This window comes from Malaclemys terrapin, chromosome 3, assembly GCF_027887155.1.
Source record: "Malaclemys terrapin pileata isolate rMalTer1 chromosome 3, rMalTer1.hap1, whole genome shotgun sequence".
NCBI classification, from domain to species: Eukaryota; Metazoa; Chordata; order Testudines; family Emydidae; genus Malaclemys; species Malaclemys terrapin.
The window spans coordinates 7,375,758-7,400,289 of NC_071507.1; the positions used below are offsets into that span (position 1 = coordinate 7,375,758).

The window sequence follows — 24,532 nt, forward strand, 5'->3', positions numbered from 1 at the left end:
CCCTCTGCTCCTTGTTCTCTCTGCCTTTCCCCATTGGGCTTGTTCAGAGAATCCCTCCCTTGCTCCCAGAGGGATGGATTCCGATACCCTTACACACGCCTCATGGGACTTGACTCCACCAATAATAAAGCCAATGGGACTGCTTGTGGAGTGAGGGGATCAGCATGACTTCTGCGCTGGGTTTTTGCTTGGTCTATTTCAGTGGTTTTCAACCTTTTTTTTTTTTTTTTTTCATTTGCAAATGAAATGAGGAATGGAGGCGTAGGCCCCTTTGGAAATCTACTGTCTGTGTCTATATAGTTGAATCCTGATCAGTCAGTTTTCAGCCTAAGCCTTTTATGGACCCCTCAGACATAGCCTGCAGACCCCCAGATTGAGAACCACTGGTTTATTTGAGTCCCTTCCTTCCTTTCAGTGTCCAGACTGGCAAGAGAAATTCCATCTGCGGGGAGGCAAACCCTAACCCTTTGCTCTTCTCTGCAAAGGTGCCACAAGTACTCCTGTTCTTCTTTCTGCAATGGGAAGTGATTTCAAACCAAACACCTGAGCGCCAGCCAATCAGGGAGGGCCATCTCTAGTTGCCAAGGCAACCTTCCTTCCTTTAATGCCTAGCCCATGCGGTGACACCTTGGATTGTGCTGGGTGCCGCTTGCCTGCCTGACCGTCTCCCACAGGTACCTCCTTGATTCCTGCTCGTATACAATTTGCGCGGTCCTTGGGGATGATACATGTAAATGTTGTTACTGATCGGGGACAATGTTGCCGTGAGCCTCTTTCCCCCTCGCCCAGATGCCCGTAATGCCCCTGCAATGCAACCGGCAGCTAGGACAAAGAGTGACAGGTGTATCAGCACGAGCTGTGTATTATGAACATCTCCCCCATTCTACCAGGCTGCTGGGACGGACAGTGGCGATACTGAAAAAAGGACCAGTCCCCTTCGCCCGTTTCAGAGCACTGGCCGGGGGAATAGCAAACAGAAGGGGGAAGGGTGGGCATTGATGTTAAATGTGAAACTCCTGATCAGAAAGGGGTACCTTCTCGGGCAAAGAGTTTATTGCAGGCCAGACATGAGTCAAGCCCATGGGAGTCACTCGGATGAAAATGGAAGGAGCGTGGCCTTTACAAGGGCCAGATCCCGCTCCGGTTAGGACCTTATTGCTGACCAGATTCGGAGCCGATTGAGGTCAGTGCGGCTGTCGGCGGAGTCGGATTACGGCTTACCTTCCTTGCCGGGGCTAAGGAACGAACCCGGGTCTGTGGCGCGGCTGAGTGCAGCTGAAAAGTTGAAGCATTGGTCCTTTCTATTGAGCGCCCACTGCCGCAGTGGCGTCGCAGCAAGCGACAGTGCTACACCCCGCCTGGCTCTGCGGCCACGGTCTGCCTCGGTCAATGCCGAACCGTCCCAGGGCTGCGTTTTGCAGCCACACTATTGTCGAGCCCTGAAGCAAATCAAAGGCACCCTCGCCTGGGGGAGGGCGGCCTGTGATTGGAGCGACTGGGGGGTGGGGGGGGGGGGGGTGGCAGCGAATTGACAATTCAGGCAGCCGCAGCGGAGAGCACAATTCTGCAGCTGCTGAAAACTCACCTTTCCTCCTCTTTCTCTCTCTCTCTCCTTGAACCCCCTGCGTGCTGAGAAGCCTACCTCCAACCCCGGCGGTATTCTTCATCTCCCGGCAGCACCAGCCGTTGGCAGGCGGAATCCAGCTCCTGGCAGCCATCCCCCATGCTCTAGCATCATCCATCCCCAACAGCATCCAGGCCTTTGCTGTCTCACACCCCCCCCCCCCATGGGACAGCTGCCAACATGAGCACCGATGCCAGCCACCTGCCTGCGGGATCCCAGGAGGCGAGCGGGGCTCTGTGGACTCCATCCAGCTGGATGGCTTCCGACGTCCCTCCCAACGCCAGCACCTCCTTGGCCCAGCCGGATCAGTGGCAAAGGGCGGAGGAGTGGGGTGGCACTACCGGAGAGATTGCGGGCACGGTCGCGATCCAGTGTATCTACGCCCTGGTGTGCCTGCTGGGGCTTCTCGGCAACTCCCTGGTGATCTTTGTCATCCTGCGCTACGCCAAGATGAAGACGGCCACCAACATTTACCTGCTCAACCTGGCCATCGCCGACGAGCTCCTCATGCTTAGCATCCCCTTCGTGGCGACCTCGGCTGCGCTGCACCACTGGCCCTTCGGCCGGGCCCTGTGCCGCACCGTGCTGGGCGTGGACGGGCTCAACATGTTCACCAGCGTCTTCTGCCTGACCGTGCTCAGCCTGGACCGCTACATCGCTGTGGTGCACCCACTGCGGGCAGCCACCTACCGCCGGCCCAGGGTGGCCAAGATGGTCAACGGAGGGGTCTGGCTGCTCTCGCTTCTGGTGGCCTCGCCCATCCCCATCTTCGCCGGCACAGCGGCCACGCACGACGGCCGAGCGGTGGCCTGCAACCTGCTGTGGCCTAGTCCGGCCTGGTCAGCTGCCTTTGTGGTCTACACGACCTTGCTGGGCTTCCTGCTGCCGGTGCTGGCCATGGGCTTCTGCTACCTGCTGATTGTGGGCAAGATGCGGGCGGTGGCTCAGCGGGTGGGCTGGCAGCAGCGGCGGCGCTCGGAGGGGAAGCTGACCCGGCTGGTGTTGATCGTGGTGGCCATGTTTGTGGTGTGCTGGATGCCCTTTTATGTGGTTCAGCTGGTGAACCTGCTGCTGCCCGGCCACCTGGATGCCACGGTGAACAATGCCTCTCTCATCCTCAGCTACTCCAACAGCTGCGCCAACCCCATCCTTTACGGCTTCCTCTCGGAGAACTTCAGGCACTCCTTCCACGGGGTGCTGCGGCGATGCTGCGACGCCAGCTTCTGCTGCTGCTGCCACCCGGACCTGGGCGCCGCTGAGGAGGAAGAGGAGGAGGAGCCGCTAGATTACTGTGCCGTCCCCAAGGGGGAGGAGACGAGCAAGGGCTGCATGTGCCCATCTTTGCATTGCCAGCGGGAGCCGGTGCACCCTGAGCCCTGCTGTACTCCTGGCACCCTCCTTGCAAAGACCACCACCTTCTAGATGGCCTGTGTCTTCCTCCTCTGCCTTCTGAAAGGGTGCCTCCTCCTGGCCCGGCCCCCGCCTTGGCAGGACCAGCATCTTGCAATGAGCACCATTGCCCTGCCGCTGTATCTCACCCTTCAGAAACAGACGAACGGGGTAAAGAAGCCTGCGTAAGTCCTCGGCGTGAGGGCCAGTTGCTTCTAGGTTGGCTCCTGCCTTTGGGCTGCGACTGGGATGGGGCTTGTATGGGTGCTGGGTAAGCTGGGTGAGAGACCTGCACTTGCTTTTTTCTCTTTGGGTGGCTGGGCTTGTGTCTTGATCGATTCCTTCTGTAGCCTGAGCAGTCCCTTGCCACTGAGACCATGGGGACGGTGCTTGGAGTAAGGTGCCACTCAAGGTGGCAAAGGGAAATGAGGATTCTCTTAGCCCCTCCCATCCCAGGCATTTGCTCACAGAGCAGGAGTTCTCTGTTGGCCTTCTCTGACATGGGCTGTTTCCTATGAGGGGAGGGATAGCTCAGTGGTTTGAGCATTGGCCTGTTAAACCCAGGGTTGTGAGTTCAATTCTTGAGGGGGCCATTTAGGGATCTGGAGCAAAAATCTGTCTGTGACAATACTTGGTCCAGCCTGTGACCTTTCCAGCTCTATGAGATAGGTATATTATTAAATATATATATAACTGATTGCCAACATTACTTTAAAAAATATTTTTGATTTAGTTGGGGACTGGTCCTGCTTTGAACAGGGGGTTGGACTAGATGACCTCCTGAGGTCCCTTCCAGCCCTGATATTCTATGATTCTATGTTTCTATGAGCCTGGCTCAGCACAAGGGGCTAGGGATATGATACAGGTTAATGGTCAGCATTGGGACCACATCCTGCGCCTGATGACTTCAGGAGGAGTTTTTCTGCTGATCTCGCTCAGCCCTTCTAAGGCCAGGCTGGTAATTAAAATGCCAGAAAGAGAGCGAGAGAACGTATCTTCTTTAATCTTTTGTGACCAGTGTTCGGAAGGGGATGCGCTATCCTTAGCAATTTATGACTAGATTTTCAGAAGGGCACAACTCCCATTAAAAACAAAGGAGGCTGTGGGGTCCTTTTGAAAATCCACCCATTAACCTAATAAAGTGTCTCTAAAGGGAAAACAGTACCCTAGTTTGCAGAAAGTACAATGAGTGACAGTAACCTAACCCCAAAATACCGATTTAAGGTTCAGCCTAGCTCCGATGCAGTGAATGAGAATTTTGCCATTGACATGAGCATAAACAGAATCCAGACTTTTTAAATGCTTGAGGTTCTTTTAGATCCTTAGAAAGAGCAGTAGTGGGTAGGACTGAGCTGTAGTTGTGCCATGAATGATCCGATCTGTAATTGTGTCATGGAAAAATAAAAAGCCATCATGTTGGCCTGTAACACTGTTATTATTATCCCTGAGTATTACATTATGAGGATGGTTTTGTTTTTTAAACAAACAGCCTTCACAGCATACAAGATCTTTAGGCATAAAAAGTGGAAAGCTACAGTCTAAAATGTATCCTGGTGAATCAGTAATAAATCCTAACCATGAACCAACTCCAAAGGTTTGTAGTCAGGAGTTTTGTTCCATCCTCCATAGAATTCCTGCATTTTAGGGGCTCAAATGCACTTGTTCTGATTTGGCTTTCCTTAAAATTCTTGCCGTACCTAAAAACACCGTCTCCTGGAAGTCACTGATCGTGACATCCTGCCATGTTCTTGAGATGCCCGTTCATACCCTTAGAGATTGCTCCAAGTGCTCCAGCAATCACTGGAATCATCGTTGTCCGCGTTTCCCATAATCGTTCCACTTTGTGGCATAGCTCTGCATAGTACTTCACTGTCGTCTCGTCTTGTTTCCTTTTTATGTTTCAGTCTGCTGGGATGGCAACATCCATCAACATGGTCCCATTGGTCTTCTTTCCTACAACAACTCATTACTGTTAATTATTATAATTACCATAGCACCTAGTTAGAGACCAAGACTCTGTTGCACTAGAAACCCAGAACAAAAAGACGGTCTCAGAGCTCACAATCTAAGTAGTCACATGGACACTGGAGCCCACTTTAATCCTCATCGCTCTCAGTTGACAAAGGAGTACAAGAATCGGAGGTGGACAGGTTTATCTGAGATGCTTCCAATTTGGGCCCCCATCATGCCTGTGCTTACCGTTCTGCACTGCGAGTAGTCCCGTTGTCAGTCGATGAGACAGCTCGCAGGGTGGATAAAGATGTGCTTCTATCTTTTCAAGATCAGGACGTTGGGAGCCATAGCGGTCCTGGGAAGATTTATGTAAGGGATTCCATCTGCTGGATATGCCCTGTAAAATGGCATTAAGTGACTCCTGTCCTCTGGCTAACCACTGCACTATCTTGGCAGCTCGTCATGGGGCTGGTTCTCCTGGCTCTTCGCTTTGTGCAGTCCTTTCCACCAGTGTGATGTGCCCCTAGCGTTCTGATCCGGTTACATGTTGCAGCCATTTTGCCTTCATGTAAAGGACGGCACCAGATGCAGGAGGCTCAGGCCCCACAAACGCTTGCACAACAACCGCTGGTGCTGGTTTCCCAGAGCTGCTGATCACTCTCTAACTGGTACAGGCAAAGGTTATGTTCCCAAAGGACAACCCTGTGCTGCCCTTTTGACTTTGACAACTGTTACACTGTTCTTAATTTTCAGTTGCACATGAGGGAGGCAAAGGGATCTTGGCCTGGGAGAGGTTCTTTAATAACATTTCAATTATGCTCAAGCAATAAAAAGTACAAAGCTAATTTCTGGGTGTGCTGGGATATTGCCATGCCTTGGGTGTGTACAATAACAATCAGCCCCATGACTACAAATGTTCCCAACATCGAAACACGCCCTTCTCTCCCTTGCCGCTCACAGGAGCCTTGGCACGGCATGTAACTCAGGATATTGTCAAATCTCAAGAGTGCTTTAGTTAAGTGTCTTCGATTCAGAGAGCTAAGGCCAGAATGGTCACCTAATCTGACCCCTGTAGCCATAGAACATCACCCAGTGAGTCCTACATCAAACCCAGCACTGCAAGATGAACTAGATTAGAGTGCATCTTGTAGAAAGACGCCCAGTATTGATTTAAAGACTCCAAGTGGTGGCGAATTTGCCACATCCCTTCGCAACCTGTCCCAATGGTTAATTACCCTCCCTGATAAAACCATGCATCTTATTTCCAGTCTGACTGAGTTAGGATGATAACATTAAGAAAAATCCCACTGGATGGCTGCTTATAGGGGTGGCTATAGAGTAGGTTTTTGTTTCTGTCGTGACTTTTTTCATTTAAGACACCTGTGGCTATTAATCGATTTTTTCCATTGTTTTTCTGCTATAAAAATGATTCTCAGTAGAAGGGTCAGAGGAAATAGTAGAAAAGGCGTGTTTGGGGGACTTTTACTATTATTAATTTAAGGGGGGTCCTTTTTCTTAATTTTTCGGTTAGTTCAGATACATTGGATGGGATTTTCAGAAGCACTCAGTGTTGGCCTATGGCTTTATCTGTACTAGAAAGTTGGGCCTCTTAACTATGCTGGTATAGGGCTAGTGTTATACGGGTATGGTTAAAGTGGGACAACCACACACACACTGGTACAAGGTGGGGATGGGGAATAAACTGTATTAATGTAAAGCATCTTTATTCCAGCATAATTGTATCCTCCTTAAAGCTTGTACCAGTATAAGTGTATCAGGAAAAAATGTCACACCCCTAACCATCATATTTATACCAGTCTAACTTTCATATATAGAGCAGACCTAACTCTGTTCCCATTTGGTAAAACTCCTCTTTATTTCAATGGGAGCAGTGTGAGGCTGTGTCTACACTACAGTTGCTACAATGGCACACGTCTGGCACTGCAGCGATGCGCCGCTGTAGTGCCATAGTGTAGATGATTCCTACAGCACCAAAAGGGGTTTTTCCATCACTGTACGTAATCTACCTCCCTGAGCGTTGGTAGCTAGGTTGAAGGAAGAATTCTTCCATTGACCTATCCACGTCTACACCAGGGGTGAGGTCAGCCTGGCCATGTACTCAATGGTGGGAATTTTTCACACCCCTGAGCACCATAGCTATGTCAACGTAACTTTTAAGTGTAGATCAGGCCTTAGACCAGGGGTAGACAAACGTTTTGGCCCAAGGGCCACATCTGGGTATGGAAGTTGTAGGGCGGGCCATGAATGCACATGAAAGTGGGGGTTGGGATGCAGGAGGAGGTGAGGACTCTGGCTGGGGGTGCGGGCTCTGGAGTGGGGCTGGGGATGAGGGGTTTGAGGTGTAGGAGGGTGCTCCAGGCCAGGACCAAGGGGTTCGGAGGGCTGGAAGGGGATCAGGGCTGGGACACAGGGTTGGGGCCTGGGCTCAGGGGTGCAGGCTCCGGGCGGCGCTTACCTCAAGCACCTCCTGGAAGCAGCGGCATGTCCCCCCTCCAGCTCCTACGTGGAGGCGCGGCCAGACGGCTCTGCGCGCTGCCCCATCCGCAGGTGCCACCCCTGCAGCTCCCATTGGCCGTGGTTCCTGGCCAATGGGAGCTGCGGGGGCACCGCTTGGGACGGGGGCAGTGTATGGAGCCCTCTGTCTGCCCCTATGCGTAGGAGCCAGAGTGGGGACATAGCGCTGCTTCTGTGAGCCATGCGGAGCCATGGCACATGTGGAGCAGGGCAAGCCCTCGCTACCCGGCTGGAGCACCAGAGCGGGACAAGCAATGGACCCTGCTCCCCAGCGGTAGCTCAAGGGCCGGATTAAAACGTCTGAAGGGCCGGATGCGGCCCCCAGGCCATAGTTTGTCCACCCCTGCCTTAGACCAACACTGACTGCTTTTGAACATCCCACCCGAGGCTTAGGGACTCTGGACCAGCCTATATCCTGGGGAAGAACGTTACTGTTGGTGTTCAGAAGTTTCTCTGGCCTTCCCTTTCTGTTCAGGACATTAACCTAGTTACAAAGCCTGGATTCACCGGAGAAGGGGACAATGTTCAATTTGAACATTTAACATGGGGACAGAGGAGCCGTGCATGTGGTACCTTCCATTTGCTTTTATTAAACAATTAAAAGTGGCCTGTCCCAAATGAAGGACTTGGAAGTCTGGACCAGACTGGTAGCTTCGCTTTGTAAAAGTCTGGATCAGTTTCCCCATGAATCACCAGGTTTCAATGAAGCTTCATTTCTCTAGCTTGGTTATTTTTATCACTTAAAAATCAAAATTCAAAAACTGAAGTGTTGGGTATTTAATGCCTCCTGATTTTCCCTGTTATTCAACCTCCCGGGTCATTTACCCCAAGACAAAGCGAATGCTAAACGCTACCAAATCAGAGAGGTAGCATTATGCAACCCCTTTGCACCTACTTTGCACACACCTTGCACTGGTGTAAACGATTGCACAAGGAGCAAAGTGACAAGGTGCAAGATCAAGACCGTACAGCTGGCAGTGTGACCAGGACATGAATTCCACTGGAAGTCCCTCTAGAGGAATCTATTTCCTAGGGGTGGGGAGTTGGTTCTCAGTGTTGTTTACTTTATAAGTATGTGGCTGGGGGGAAGGGGAGGTCATGGCAGCATGTTCTCCTCTCCATTACTGGTTAGCATATCTCCTCTCTATGACTGGTGAGCTCTGCTAACTGGTGTGTGGATGCTAACAAGGGGAGGGGCACTCCCTCCACAGGCTTCCCTCCCCCCATGAGGTAGGCCACACCCTAGCAAGCTCCAACAGGGAGCAGTCACTGTGTTTATCTGCAATTACCCGGCCCCTGTACCAAGACTCCTTACGCTTTCTCCCCAGTTTGCACTACTAGGAATTTGTGCTGGAGCTCCCTAGTGCACAGAAAGAACATGCCTGTTGCTACACACTTCCAATGGAGGCACCATACTGCCCACTGAGAGCCTGGGAGCAGAGCTGACCGGTGCATGGAGGGCAGGGGAACAAGGAGGATGGGTCCACCTCCTCTCCATCCCTTTAGGGCATCGGAGGGTGCATAGAGGCAGCAGCCTCTGCCCCACTGTCACAGGCGTGCGGGCAGGGCACTTAAACGAGATGGAAAGTTCCTTGTGTGCATCTCCTCCACGGGCCGCGGAAAGAGCCTGGCAACATCCGGCCTTTCAATTACATTCTGCTTCACCCTGAACAGTTAAAACACTATTTGGTGGCTCTCCCGCTGTCTGCAGACGGGCGAGCTGGCTGACCCAGCAGCCCAGGGCAAAGCTCAAAAGGCAGAGGGAGAAAAGGGGAGGATCAGGGGGAATCGTTCACCCACAGCTGGATCTTCCGAGAGTTCATTCCAAGGAAGTTTAAACCCTGACCTGACTTTGCCGTCCAAGATCTCCCAGACGTAAATCAGGGTGGGGTGAATCATCTGGAACTCATATTCAAGGGATGACATCAGTGGCAGGTGGGGTATTTGTAGGGCTGGAATTCATCATATCACACTAAGTCCTACTTCCCTTACTCATAGGAATTGTCCCCTGGGTCTCCCGGACTCCAGCGAGCCTCCTGATGTAGGGTTGAGTCTCTCATATGCCACCCAAAGGGAAACACTTGGATGCACTGTCAGATGTAAACTTTTGGGGTTGTTTTAAAACAAAACCATATTATTTATGGGCATACATTGAAGCAGCTCTAGGGGAAACATCTGTATTTCATTTACTTGTCGCTGCTTTGAATAAAAATTGAAGTGGACGTACCTAATGTAAACCTCTTAGAATAATGAAAGCTTGATTCCCAGTTGCTCCTTTCCTGCACAGGTGGGGAGGGGGAGGCAGAGATGAAGAGAGGGGATTAAGTGGCTTTAAGTATATTCTGGGGCGGTGCAGGGCTCTGCCTGCCCTTTGGTATAAGTCAGAGTAGCCTCAGGGTGGCTCTAATTTACACGCTGCTTCTCATGGCTCTCGTTAGCGCTGAGATGCAATGAACAGCCATAGTGCCGGCCAGTCCAGCCACGCCCCGATCTATCTCCTGTGCTGGGACCTGGAAGCCAGGCAGGGGTAGAGCACTTCACCAGCCTTTCACTGGCCAGGTATTCTCAGAGGGCCATTTTCATCCCTTTGAGGTTCCTTCACGTTACAGTGGTTTTAATGTCACTGAGAATCATGCCCTGAGACTTTAAAAGCCTGTGAGTAATAAGGGGACATGGCCAAAAAGTCTCTGTGAAAGGACCATTATTAAAATGGCCAAGGATGGGTACTGTAGGTGCTGCAGCATGAGTTGGCAATCAACTCTTAGAAAACCAGAGGGGCAAACCCTGCTCTCTGTTACATCGTTACCTTCCAAGAAGTTGGACCCGTGCAGCTGGGGGCGGACAGGAGTGTTTGGGCTCAAATCCTGGGAAAGTGAGCAGAGCCGAGAAAAAAATACCTAAAATGTAACTCCTGCACCCAAACACAAGCCCCTCGATGCATGGGCCTGGGGAACAGAAACAAGGGCACTTCCTGATGATGTCAGGGTTCTGATCCATCAGCCTTGATTTACAGTAAGGTAGGATTCCCTTTCATTTCCTGGTTCTGGGACTTTTGTTGCTGTGTTGGTTTAGCGAAAGAAACGGGGTGGGGGGAACCACAATAAAATTGCCAGTAGTTTGCAAGCTCCTTGAGTTGCACCTATGTGGACTGGCTCCACAACGTAGTTACTGCCCTTGAATAAGGTGACCAGTTCCTAACCATCCTTGACTGAGATCACTGGAATCCAACCACCCTGGATGGAAGCTTTGCAAAACCAGCCATCCTTGACCCAAACCTCCTGACCACCCATGGGTAGTGGGCCACCCCTTCATCTTTTATTGTCACTCTTCTCTCTCGGGGGTGAAATCCTGGCCTGGACGTGAATGGCCAAACCCCCACTGACTTCAATGGGACCAAGGTTTCACCCATCACCTTTTAATTGCATTTTCTCGCCAAAGAAAATGCTTCTGGCAACCTTTCCTCCCCTCACCTTGATCCCTCCCCGTTTTGTCATAACATATATGCCCATAAGACATTCTGTTCCCTGCAGAAGTCAGTAAAACTAGGATACTAGGCCAGACATTTCTTCTGTGATTATTTTTATTCGTGCAGCACTTTTCATTCTCAAAGCACTGTACAAGGATTAATCAATCCTCACAACCCTCCTGAGAGGAAGGTAATTTTAGCCCTGTTGTACAGATGGGGAAAGTGGAGCACAGAGAGCACTTATCACAGAGAGTTTAAAGAGATGTGGCAAAGTCACACAAAGTGAGTCTCCAGGCCTCCCCACCCTCAGTCTTGTGTTTAATGCACCAGCGCCACAGTTTCTGACCAGATTCTCTTCCCCCCTGTGCAGCACTCAAAAGTACCTGAGAACTTTTTGCTGAAACTTTCTATAAACAAACTCACCCCTGGGCTGGGAATGGGAGTAAATTCAGCCCCAAAGGAATGTATTTGTCAAATTTATGAGCAACTGGAAAAGGAGGATTATAGCAGGAGCTGCATTTCAACTTTCACAGGTGCCACTAAAGCTGATTTTATCTGCAGTAACGTACAAACGTTAGGCCCAATCCTTGCTCATATTGAACGCCCATTCAAGTCAACAGGATTTGGATAAAGACACATGGCCAAATTGTCTCAGCCCTAGGAAACTCCCAGAGGGTCAAATCCTGTTCGTACTCACAAAAATCCACTGACTTCAAAGGAGTTTTGTACGTGTGGATAGAGAGATATTTCAGTGGAGTGACACAAAGGATAAATTTGGCCCTACGTAGCTATCACTTTATTTCTATTTCGTTAACATTGATCTTTTAATGTTAATCTTGTTCTCCATTATTTACAGTCTACTATCACTGATAATAATCACACTTGCGAAATAGTCACAAAAGAACGTTTGGCCTGATTTTCAAAGGTGCTGGAACTTGCCACGCTCATGGACTGCAATGGGATCTGTGGGAGCTGGGCACTTCTGATAATCTGGCCAGTAACGAAATCATTCTTGGCTAAGGAAAGATCAGCATCTGCTGTTATTCAGGGAGGTCGTGGGGAGAGGAGAGAAAGAACATTTCATTACCATATTTTCTACAAACCAGGTTTGTCAAGCTTTATTTGTATGCCTGTGAAATCACAAAGTGATTATGCATTGCATAGGGTACAGTTCCAATAAATAAATAACTATTTACAAATGTGCTGCATTTACAAAACTGTGGATTGAACCATTTACAGTAAGAAAGCTAGATTTCATGTAACACATTTCTTCTTCTCTTTCTTTTTTTCAAAAGTTGAAATGTACTTTGATCATTCTGACATATCAGGAAAAAAATAATACCATGTGATAGCAGTCTCACTTTGTATGTACCTACAGTTATTTTCACCCAAAAAGAGGAAGATTAGAAAAATCAAGTATCAGGGGGTAGCCATGTTAGTCTGTATCTACAAAAACAACAAGGAGTCTGGTGGCACCTTAAAGACTAACAGATTTATTTGGACATAAGCTTTTGTGGGTAAAAACCTCACTTCTTCAGATGCATGATTTTTTTGTAGAAAAATCAAGTTTCTCAATCTCTTAACAGTAAACTTTCTTAAGTGCAACCAGCTGGTAGCCTGCATGCTTCTTTATCAATCAGTTCATTTGCAAGCCGTCACCTATATGTCTGGGTTTGCTATCCCAGAATTGTAAAATGTACTGCTAGAAAACAGCACTGCTGTATATCAATATTTAATAGGCACGGGACCCTATCCGGTAGAGCTCAATCATGCTCCTCTTGAAGCCAATGTCAAAGCTTCCATTGGCTTAATAGAAGCAGAAAAAGGCCCTTAGAGTCCTCTCAGCATTTGGGCTTATTTTCTCCCACAATCTCATGAAGGTTGTACTACCCGATTCCTTTGAACACTGGTCTGACCCTAGGCTTTTATAACCTCCTAACCCTTCATCTCAACACTTGATAAAAGGATCTGGAAAGGAAAATGTGAAATATTTTTTTCAGATTTTGCCCACTATAGTACTGGATGGCAGACAGAGGACCTGAGCCTGCTCCCACTGAAGTCAATGAAGTTTTGCCACGGTGTGGGCAGGATTGGGCCCATAGCAACCATCTGGACAGGGGCCAAGGGATTTAGCAGCACTGGGCAAAAATGCCCTGCCATCATGTTAATAGGCAGCAGATTTAAAACAGCAAAAGGAAGTATTTTTTCACACAATGCACAGTCAACTTGTGGAACTCCTTGCCAGATGATGTTGTGAAAGCCAAGACTATAACAGGGTTTAAAAAAGAACAAAATAAATTCATGGAAGATGGACAGGGATGATGTCTCTAGCCAGGATGGACAGGGATGGTGTCCCTAGCCTCTGTTTGCCAGAAGCTGGGAATGGGTGACAGGGGATGGATCACTTGATCAGGGCCAGCTTTAGCAAGTGGAGGGCCCGATTCCTGGGGCTTGTACTCACTGGGCGGCGCTCCCAGTCTTCGGCGGCACTTCAGATTGCCGGCCAGGGGAGCGGGGCCGTGGGGCTTGCCGCGCTCCGGCAGGGGTCATGGGGCCAAGGGCTCTTGCTGGGGTCGTGGGGCTGCTGCGCTCTGGCCAGGGTCGCGGGGTCGCCTTGCTCCAGCCAGGAGAGCGGGGCCATGGAGCTTGCAGCGCTCCGGCTGGGGTCGCGGGGCCGCCGCGCTCCGGCCAGAGCTCCAGCCAGGAGAGCAGGGCTGTGGGCTTGACGCGCTCCAGCCGGGGTCACGGGGCCACCGCGCTCCGGCCGGAGCTCCAGCCAGGAGAGCGGGGCTGCCAAAGACCCTGGAACGGACCACTGCCAGGGTGAATAAAAAAAATTTAAAAGGCGCCTAAGGCGCGGGGCCCTCTTAGGCACGGGGACCGATTCCAGGGAATCAGGCGAATCGGCCTAAAGCTGGCCCTGCACTTGATGATTGCCTGTTCTATTCATTCCCTCTGGGGCACCTGGCGTTGGTCACTGTCGGAAGACAGGATACTGGGCTAGATGGACCTTTGGTCTGACCCAGTATGGCCGTTCTTATGTTCTTATCAACAGGAGAATATGAACTGGTTTTGTTAATGATGTTTTAACCTGACAGTGAGAGAAGGGGAACAAAACCTCTAGAGGAAATGTGACTGGAAGACACAACCATCAAATGAGAAGGCTTTTCCACCATAGCAAGAATGACACACCATTGACAGTCCATGTACCCAAACACCTGCTCCCCTCAAAAACAAAAAACCTGTAACAAACAAACAGCAACCAAATAAGCAGAGTTCTGACCCTGAAAGGGGGAAGGGGCAGAGATTCCATAAAGTCCATTAGGGGCTTTGCTTTTGCTATTGATTTTACATGAAAGGTGCTCAGATACTGTGGTAATGGGTGGCAGTACAAACCCCTAAGATAGATACATGTGGGGAGCTGCAATTTCTTACAGATAACAAAGAGGACAGGACGATGGAAGGTAGGGGAAGAACGGATGGAAAGATCTTTGCTACTTGTTAGTAATTAGCAGTTTTTTTAAAATAAGCCAAACCTATGTCTGTCACAGGAGCATTCCATCGCTTCCTGATTGCTCCAGTCTGATGTGGGAAAGAACTCATGACACTGTCTCTGGATGAAAGTCGCTTTCACCACACCACTTCAAAGTCTATTCCTGTGGACTAGTCAGTTGCATATATCCTCTTCTTTTATGGTCAGATTTCAATAGTCAGTTCCAAACAAGGGCAGTTTTCTCAATGCACAAAATATAATAAAGTTCTCTCTTTAAACCCCACAAAGATTGCCAAGTCTGGAAAAGGGGGGAATCAAAAAGGCATCTACTGGTTTCTTTAAAGCCGCAGAAATGGGATTAGCTCAGCATTATATGCTTTGCCATTCTGTTTTCTCATCTCTTGCAAAGCATATTTTTCTGCAGCTAGTTTAATAACTTTCCTTGAAAATTTTTCATCGGAAATTTGAACAATTCCAACCGATTCCATCTTTCTCCTTCCAATCCAATGGGATTCTTTACAGTTTCTGGTTAGCAGGGGGGCATCCTGGGGGAACTTGTTGCAGCACCACTTCCTTTTCCGTCCTGTGGCTACATTTATAATCCATGGCTCCATGAACTGGGAAGTGCTTCTTCATCAGGTGATAGAGAATGGCCATCAGGACCAAAATTGTGGACAAGATGCCAATGCTGATTCCGATCAGCACTCCGGGGTGGAGGCTGTCTGACTTCGGTGGGACACGGGTGGGGGCTGCTGTTTCCGGGTAGAGCTCCGTCTCACCTGAAAACTCATCCTCAGAAATACACAAGGTCTGTTTGTAGAGTCTGTACCCCTCCCGGCAATGACACGTGTAGCTGCCTGGCTTATTCGTGCACAGCTGCTCACAAAATTCTACCTCACACTCGTCAATATCAACACACATCTTTGCACTACCATTGTAGTGATCCAAAACAAAGCCATCCGGGCAGTAGCACGTATCCTGTGTATGGGGGTCACAGTCTGCTGGGCATTCAGTCTGGTTGCAAAATAGGACACATTTATGGGGATCCTGGGGGGATGGGGCGTACCCACTAAAGCAGTTGCAGGTGTAACCCCCTGCCACATCAACACATTGGTGCTGACATTTCTCTTCGTAGCAATCGATCACGTCCTCACATTTGCCCTCCACCAGCTCATAGCCCGGGTGGCACTGACAGCGGAAGCCCCCGTCGGTGTTGATGCACACTTGGTCGCAAAGGTCCGGTTTGGTTTTACAGTCATCGATGTCTCTGCAGCTCATGCCATCCCCAGCCAGCTCATAGCCCTCGTGGCACATGCAAGTGAAGTTCACGTCGAGCGGGATGCAGAGGTGCTCGCAGGGGGCGTGGGCACACAGGGAAGAGCAGCTGCGTTGGTCCTGGTCCAGCTGCTTCTCGGGGGGGCAGGTGCAGCGCGGGGTCCCGCCGTCCCACTGGCACAAAGCCTCGCACCCGCCGTTCTCCAGCTGGCAGTGCCAAGCCCCGGGGCTGGCGGAGCTCCACCGCATGCCCCCGCTGCTGTGCTCCTGGCACACCAGCTCCACGCCCAGGGCCGGGGCCGAGGCAGTGCTGTGGGGAGGGAGGACCAGGAGGTCACTGTCCTGCGCCCCGAAGGGGGTGGTGTAGGTCACCGCCAGGCCAGCCACGGGGGCGAGCTTGGGGCACGTGCCGGGGTAATTGTACTCACACAGGAAGCCGTCTGCTTCGGAGTCACACGGCTTCTCCTCCCAGGTGAGATCCGGGGCCGCCACGGCGACACACTGGGACCCGCAGACGGGGCCGCCCGACCTCCATCGGTTGTAGTCCGTGCTCTCGTCGCCCGTGACCCAGCGGAACCCCCGCAGCGGGCGGCCGGGGTCCGAGCACGCCTGGTCCGGGGGCAGCTGCAGCCCGATCCACAGGCTGGCGTCGCTCCGGTTCTGGACCAGCAGGGAGATGGCGGCCTCCGCCACCGTGGAGCGCACGGTCATGAGCTGCCCCCCGCGGGCCTGGCATTGCCGGCTGGCGCCGGGGAACCGCTGGCGCCCCCAGAACACGCCGAAGCAGACGTGCTCGATGCACTGAGCGCCCGCGGGCGGCGGCTGGGCGGGAGCCGAGCGCCCGAGCTGGGCCGTGGCCACCAGCGCCAAGCAGAGCCCCAGCATGGTGCGGGCCGGCGGAGCTGAGCACGGGGCGGACTGTGGGGGGCTGCCGGCGAGCAATCCGCGGCTCCCCTGCACGCCGGGCGCTGGGAAATCTCGGTCATGCCTCCGCTCGCTCGGTGCCCACGGTTTTATAGGGGCGCTGCAGCGCAGGAAACGCCGACCGGAGCTGGGATCGCCCCCAGCCGCCGGAGCAAATCACGGGCACCCGAGGGGCGGAGGGAGGGTGAGGGACTCATTGTCTGCAGAGGGAGGAGGGCCCTGGTGGAAAACAGTCAGCCCCCCTCCGCCCTCTGTCCCTGGAATAACAGCCTGGCCCCTCGCCGCCCCAGGGAGTCGGCCGGATTAGGCGGGGGGACACCCAGCGCGCCCCACCCGAAGCGGGGCTTTCGGGGATCTGGGCCCAAGCCCTGAAAAGTGCTTTCGCGCAGCAAGGAGAGGGGGCGCCACGAGAGACCCGTTTGGATCCAGGGCAAACGGAGGAGGTTAGTTGTGGGAACTTTAAGTGGATCGCAACTCTGCCTTTTGGTCCAGGTGCGAACTGCTGCGTGTGAACGCGTCCCCTGTTACTTGCAAAGAGCAGATTGCCCAGTACGGATCTGCCAGGCATGGGCAATGGTATGTGTCCCCGCCACACGCCTGACTGAACGCTTTAAAACCCGATCCCAGCACCCCTTTCCCCAAATGCATGAGAAGTTAACGGTGCCTCCTTCCCGGGGACGCGGGGTATAACAGAGGATTGGTGTTGAATACGGATTGACTCCGGGCGGGATTGCCTGTTTGGTGGGGAGGCCATGTGACTTTAATAGCCCCTTCTTATTTCATCAGATTTGATATCATTGCTCGTGTGTATCGTATTATTAGGGCAAAGATCCCGAGCATTAAATGGGAGCCTCACGGCACAAAGCGGAGGATTTATTAAGGGGGCGTAACGAAAACCAGAGGGGAAAAGTGGAAATGGTTGTAGACTAGGGACTGTATCGTGGGAGCTGTAGGCTCACATCGCCTCCAGCTCCAGCCGGGGGCGCTGCTGAGTTCCCCAGAGTCACTGCCAGGGGGACAGAAATCGCTTTCCCTGGACAAGGTTTAGGAAGCAAAGCACACGCCGCAGAGCTGGGCTGTAGACTGGACTCGCCTTGTTGAGCTATCAGACCTGCAGGCAGGTCCGTGCGTTTATCTTCAGCCTCTGCAGATCGGATTGCCTTTGCCTGGCCCACATTCCCCGCTGAAAAGTGAGGGAAGGAACTGGGTTCTCTCTAGGGGAGCTGAAGTCTGCTCCCTGGCTTTTGCAAATGAATTCCGCCCGCGTGTTTAGAGCTCTTCCCAGCCCGCCCGTGGAAAAGCGAGCCAGCAACCACACCAAACCCATCCCTGAGGCTGATGAACAACTGCAGCTGCAAGTGTGTCGCTAACATGAACACAGGGAGGGATACGGAACAGCTGAGTTGGAGGGTGGTGAAGCACTGCAATGGGTTACCTAGGGAGGTGGTGGCATCTCCATCCTTAGAGGTTTTTAAGGCCCCGCTTGACAAAGCCCTGGCTGGGAGGGATGATTTAGTGGGTGTTGGTCCTGCTTTGAGTAGGGGGTTGGACTAGATGACCTCCTGAGGTCCCTTCCAACCCTGATATTCTATGATTCTGTCAGTTTCTTCTGGGGTGATTTTGTGTTGTCTAAAATTACCCCACCCCTCTCAGTGTCCTGACTTAAATAAAAATAATTAATGTACTCCCACCTCCCAAATCTGGACATTTCTTCCTCATAAAGGGATCGCCAGTGAGGTTTCTCCCAGCCCTAAAGACTTTGTATGCAGTGTCCATGCAAGTCTGCGACCTGCAGTTGTTCATCATTATACCAATGATTCGGAAGGGGAACACTTGGAAGCTGGCAAGGTGCTCCAAACACTGCAGCAGGAATTGGGAGTTCTGATTCACCCTGTTCTCTGCGAGAGTGTAGGCCTGGGGGTGGGAGGGGGCACTTCTGGTTTCCCAGAGCTGAAATATGATTCTGGACCGGGGATCGCCTTGTGCCTGTCAAGAGGAAAAGGTCACATCCTCGCTGCCTGACTGGAGCCACATGCGTCAGCCAGCGCAGCCCCGCCAAGCAGGAGTTCCGGGGCGGGGGTGCCGTGTTCGGGAGGTCAGGGATACCCCTCCTTGCGGGCAAGGCAGTCCGGAGTGGCTCAGATGTGCCGTGCGCCAGAGGCACAGGCTGGAAAGGGAAAGGTTCCCCCCTCTTCCCAAAGCACAACAGCACCAGCCCACAGCATGCAAGGGAGCTGGTCCCTTGCCCGGCCAGCGCAGTGCAGTCTGGAGCAACAGGAAGTTTCACTACGGACAAAGGGTAAGATCGTCCCAATGCCTTTTGAAGCAGAACTTCCCCTTGAGGTTTATGGGGAGCGCTGCCCCACACTGGATTGGACCAAACCAGGCTTGAAGATCATAGCACCAGGTGTTGTGAGGAGAAATACATTAAAAGTTGCCAAGTGCTTTGAGCTGTACTGATGAAACGCGCTAGGTAAGAGGATTATCACTATGATTCAATAATCCACTGCACATCTCTAGCTTCTTCCATCCAAGACTCTCAAAGTTCAGGAGCCAGCTGTATCGATCAGATTATATCTCCATCTGTGTCTCTCTATGTATCATTCATAGTACATGGGTTCCTCTGATAAATTATAACCTTCTACCTTTTGTTGTTATATGACAGTAGTGTCTAGAGGTCCCACCCAAGATCAGGGCATTCAAGAGATCTGCATGCTATTCCCAGCTCTGCCACTGCTTTCCTGTGTGACCTTGGGCAAATCACTTCGCCTCCCCATGCCTGTTTCCCCCTATTAAAATAGGAACAATGATATCTACCTCCGTTGGAAGGTGCTTTGAGATCTATGAATGAAAAGTGCTACAAGAGAGCTAGATATTATCATTATTGTGCTAGGCACAGTACGTGCATAGAGCAAGAGACAGCCCCAAAGAGTTTACAGGCTAAACAGACAAGACAGACAAAGGATAGGAGAAAGGAAGTGCTACTACCCTCATTTTACAGAGCGGGAACCGAGGCACAGAGAGATTAAGTGACTTGCACAAAGACACCCAGGGAGCCTGTGTCAAAGACAGGGATTTAGCTCAGATCACCAGAGTCCCAGTCCAGTGCCTTAACCACAAGCTCATCCTTGCTCCACACCATATTTCAGGGTGGTGTTATGGGCTATGTGCAGCCCTCACTGCGTGTACACGCGCTTCTGCTATCCAAAGGCTTGAGAAACTGATTTAAACTCACTGAACAGAGCCAGCAATGAGGCTTGATACGAATGATAATTCCAGTTAATGGGCAGTGGGGTCTGAGGAACTAAGCTCAGACTATGTGATCTAATGGTGTCTTCTAGCCTTAAAAATCTATTCACCTATTACATGGTTTGGGGCTTAGGCCATCTGTGTCTCAGTCTGCCTCTTTTTATTCACTCCTCTGGTAGGAGATTTCAGTCCCTCCACAGCTGGGATGCATGCAAAAACAGTACGGGTTCATTTAATATAACCTCTTCCCAGCTGGCATTTTGCTGCTTCCCAGCCCACTACTCTTACAGGGCATACGCCATGTGTCTTGCCGCTGTCCTTACTGGTAGCGGTGGGCACACAGCGAGCTCAGTTCCCATACTACTGCGCAACTCCACAGCCTTTCCCGTAACTGACTGGCTATGCAACATTTCAGATAGCAGCACAGTCCTACAGTGATACTACTGGTCATACTTCTATATAGCACTTCAGACCTGCACATCTCAAAGGGCTCTACAAAAGTGGGTCAGCTCTGCTACCCCCATTACTCCAGAGAGGGTAACTGAGGCACAGAGAAATGAAGTGTCTTGTCCAAGGATATGCAGTCAGTCCTTGAATTGGGAATAGACCCCAGTCTGCAGACTCTTACCACACGGGATTGCAGCTGCCTCTGTTACAGACATACTGTCTTCTGTTAGCCAGCAATTCCTCTCAGCAGGGATAAAAGGTCACTCTGGTACGCCGTGGTTGAGGGGGATTTTACTGAACATTTAAGTAATAGAAGCACTCCAAGACATTCCTTTTAGTTTTGGAGCCGTGTCTATGCAGCAGTGGCTGGTGGCCAATATAAGTGGGGGTGGGGGTCCATACCCTTCTCCCCCATCTGATTCCCACCCTTCCTAGAGCTTGGCCAGATTTTCACACTGGAAAACCAGGACACTGGAGGGAGGGTTATGGTGGAGGATGATAAACGGAGATACTTCACAGTGAAGGACATGGTGGAAGAACACTGGGTTCCCCTCGGTAATTCCTTCAGTGCCTTCTAATCTCACTGTCCCTCCACTCTAACCTTTTCCTGCCTGTTGCCCTCATGCCCACCCACATCCCTACACCCATACTCCTCATCATCCCCCATTTCACCCCCTCACGCTGCCTTCCCCATGCTCTTCCTAGAGCACCTTTCCTCCAGGTCAGCCTCCTCTTGTTCAGAAAGTCCTTAGTCCCAGCTCAGGCTCCAGCCCTGCTGCCCCATCCCACCTGGCCCCACCAGGCTCACCCATGAGGAGGTAAAATCCACAACCCCTCAGGCTAGGATGCCCCCTTCCCCCAACACAGAGACACTCCCCACTGCTCAGAATCTCCCCTGGCTCAACTCTTCCCCCATCCCACCCAGGTTCTAAACCCAACCTCCTCTTATAATCCTCTAAATGCTCCAGGTACCCTCTCACCCATGCCTGTCTGCTCCATTCTTGTGAACAGGCAGGGAATTCAGTTCCAAGGTGCTGCCTCTTCACATGAGCAGCGCCTGCACGCAATGGATGACATGACAGTTAAGTGCATGCCAGCCATCACAATATGCTGTGCTCCCTAGGTTTGCTCTTGATGGGTCCCCAGTGGAAAAGCCAGGGGAAAAATTCTGGCTCCCTCAAAATCAATGGGAGTATTGCTTTTGATTTCAGTGGGGCCAAGATCTCACGCCTGGATTGTAACAGCATTTGTTAGGATGCCCTGAATGTTTTTTCAGTGGCAAGGCGACATTTTTGAAGAAGAAGCTCTGTGTAGCTTGAAAGCTCGTCTCTCTCACCAACAGAAGTTGGTCCAATGAAAGATATTACCTCACCCTGCCTTCTCTCTGAGATGTTTTAACTCCTGTCTCTGCCAGTAGATGGCATTTGATTGCGCATTCCAAGGATGCTGAGCTGAGGTTAAGTAAGTACAGTAGTGGTTAAACACATTACAATACAGTAGTGTTTTTATTCTGCTAACTCACTTAACGGAAAACCAGATGCTTTCACTTTCTAATGGAGGCTTTTTCGTTTTTGTAGGCTAGAGACATACAGCAACAGCAGAGCTCGACGTCGATCTATTAAACATGTAACAAAGAGGCAAGGCGTGCGTTGGTGTGTCAGTATCCTTAATAAAGAGTTCGACTGGGGAAGATTCTGTGCTCTTTGAAAGTGAAGAAAGAAGTCTAAAAGCTTCTGTGGGAATTTACTGAAATTTCCCACAGGGTCGACTTGGAAAACACTCCCTCTTGCTTGAAGCATGAGATAGTAATAATGATGAATGATCATCACAGGCTCCTTGCATTCTACAGTGGTTAACTACAAAATAAAGCAGAGACAGGGGAGTGGAGGTAAGATGGGTCATCTGAGGAGACAGCCTTTGGGGATTTCCTCTGTGCTTTTTCGTCTTAGCGTCTGGTTACCCAACCCAAATAAACAGCACTGACCCAGACTCAGCCTCGAGATTACTCAGAGAATTTCATAAACTGTCCACTTGCATGCTGTGTCAGCTGCATGTACATGTCCCCTGGGACGGTAAACAGAGCCCAGCAGGCAGGTGCAATTGCTGAATGATTTGGGCTCCAAAGAGGATATTTTTCAGAACTATACACAACTCTTTCCAAATGCAAAAACAGGACACATGGCATTTAAAAAACTGGGGCGGGGGGTTATTCTGTATGTACACATTTTATATTCTATAGTTAATCATGGTGATTAAAAATTAAATATCAATTTACCCATGTGTCTTGTTCGTCATTGGACTGCATCGCCAAGGCAGATTAGTTTCAGCTGTTTGGGAACACGTGAGACGTGTATCAAGTCACATGCTACTGGGATGATAATTGATGTCTTACATTGGCCACACCATGTGTCAATCATTCTGGGGCTGGGTAAGCATTGTGGATGATGCGGGAGTGGTGGGGCTTTGCACTGCGCTGTAGTTGCTATAGTTTGACCCTTGCTAAGCAGTAAATTTGAACTGTGGTGAGGGGAATTTTGGACAAATGCTGTCCTGGAGTCATTCAGCCCAGGACAGGGGGGAGGGATAGCTCAGTGGTTTGAGCATTGGCCTGCTAAACCCAGGGGTTGTGAGTTCAATCCTTGAGGGGGCCACTTGGGGATCTGGGGCAAAATCAGTACTTGGTCCTGCTAGTGAAGGCAGGGGGCTGGACTCAATGACCTTTCAAGGTCCCTTCCAGTTCTAGGAGATGGGATATCTCCATTATAAAAAAAAAAAAAAATTGAAATCTACATTTTGGGACTGTCCCACCAGTTAGGGACGGGTGCTCACCCTACCCCCCACTGCCACCCCCATACTATGCACTTACATGGCAGTACAAATGACTGCCTAATTCTTTTGTAAAGATGCTGCATAAAGGCCTGATCCCAGGCCCATTGGAAAGGCTCTCGTGAACATCATTGGACTTTGAATCAGGCCCTAAATTCCCCATTTTATGCTGCAGTAATGCGCAGCACAGGCCAAGGCACAGCTGTGGAGGCAGAAGTCAATGAATGCTTTTAGGAGACATGCTTGCCCAGCGGAGCCGCACCAGAGCAGAGCACCTGCTGCCCCACAGGTGAGATGCTCTACACAAAACAGCGCTGCCTCCATCTGTGGCTCTCCTGGGCTGGTCAGGAGAGGGGGGGCCCCTCATGTGCAAAGGATTTGGCAGTGACTATTTAATATAAGAGAAAAATGAAAGAGATGGGGGCGGAAAGTGACATAAAAGAGTACTCTGGCCTGATTCCAGTGTAGAAATCGGACGTGTTCTCATGGGGGTCACTGCTGATCCATCTCAGAACTACAGAAATGTCACTCCGGCTCCAGGACCAACATTTCCAAGTCTTGAAGCACAAAAATGTACCCCAATAATTACAGGGGAGATTCTGTCCTCATCTGCAGATCTGAGTATCTGAGCCAAGATTTGGCGCTAGGCTTTTAACAAGGCAGATTTATACCTATTTTCTGCACCTCTTAATTCCTTCTAATTCTTAAACACCTTACAAAACATAAATAAAACCGATAATACACGTAACTGACTTGACCTTAGATCATGTATTCAGTGAAGAGAAGGCTTCATTGTATTCCCTTTACAGTGCAATTTGACTTGCTGGGGACAGTATAACCTTTTACCAACTTTAATCCTTCCAGTGATTTTTTTGTATCTAGGCTCACCTGTACTGTCGGAATGCAGCCAGCACAAAAGGAAAGTTGAAAACAAACATCTAAATCTCAGTCATTCAGAGGAAAGTGTATTTGATCCTTTTCTTCAATTTAGAAAGCAGTATTTTACCACAAAACAGAATCACAGCACAGCTTCTGGAATTCCCTGCAGGGAAAAAAATCAATATCACTCTTTACTTGGTTCATTCCAATGATGTTATTCTCTTTCACTCACACTCTACGTCTGATCCCTTTCCTGTCCAGTCCAAGCCACACAGGTTACAGGAGGTTGTAGAGATTGGCTCCCGCTGTGCAAATAGAGACAGGGGGAAAATAATAATAAACCTCTCAAATTCTGCCCTCTGGTGAGTTGCACAGTTGGCCAAGCTGAATCACAGGGGGAAGAGCTCATGCAAGCAACTTCCTTGCCTCGCATGCTCCCCCAATCCCTACCCTTGCCTCTTTTACCACATTT

The 24,532-nt window shown here is 50.7% G+C and overlaps 2 protein-coding genes across 2 annotated transcripts; one reads left to right on the top strand and one right to left on the bottom strand.

Annotated features, from left to right (window-relative positions):
- Positions 1-1,752: 1,752 nt before the first annotated feature.
- Positions 1,753-4,589, top strand: SSTR4 (somatostatin receptor 4). Its single transcript, XM_054021458.1, has one exon. The coding sequence runs from the start codon at positions 1,805-1,807 to the stop codon at positions 3,044-3,046; it is 1,242 nt and encodes a 413-aa protein (XP_053877433.1). The 5' UTR covers positions 1,753-1,804; the 3' UTR covers positions 3,047-4,589.
- A 7,473-nt stretch (positions 4,590-12,062) lies between these two features.
- THBD (thrombomodulin) lies at positions 12,063-17,101 on the bottom strand. Its single transcript, XM_054023013.1, has one exon. It carries the CDS (start codon positions 16,618-16,620, stop codon positions 14,977-14,979), a length of 1,644 nt encoding a protein of 547 aa, XP_053878988.1. The 5' UTR covers positions 16,621-17,101; the 3' UTR covers positions 12,063-14,976.
- Between the last annotated feature and the right edge of the window lie 7,431 nt (positions 17,102-24,532).

Excerpts from the sequence above, each read along its gene's own strand:
- THBD (XM_054023013.1), bottom strand. The coding sequence starts at position 16,620 with ATGCTGGGGCTCTGCTTGGCGCTGGTGGCCACGGCCCAGCTCGGGCGC.
- SSTR4 (XM_054021458.1), top strand. The coding sequence starts at position 1,805 with ATGAGCACCGATGCCAGCCACCTGCCTGCGGGATCCCAGGAGGCGAGC.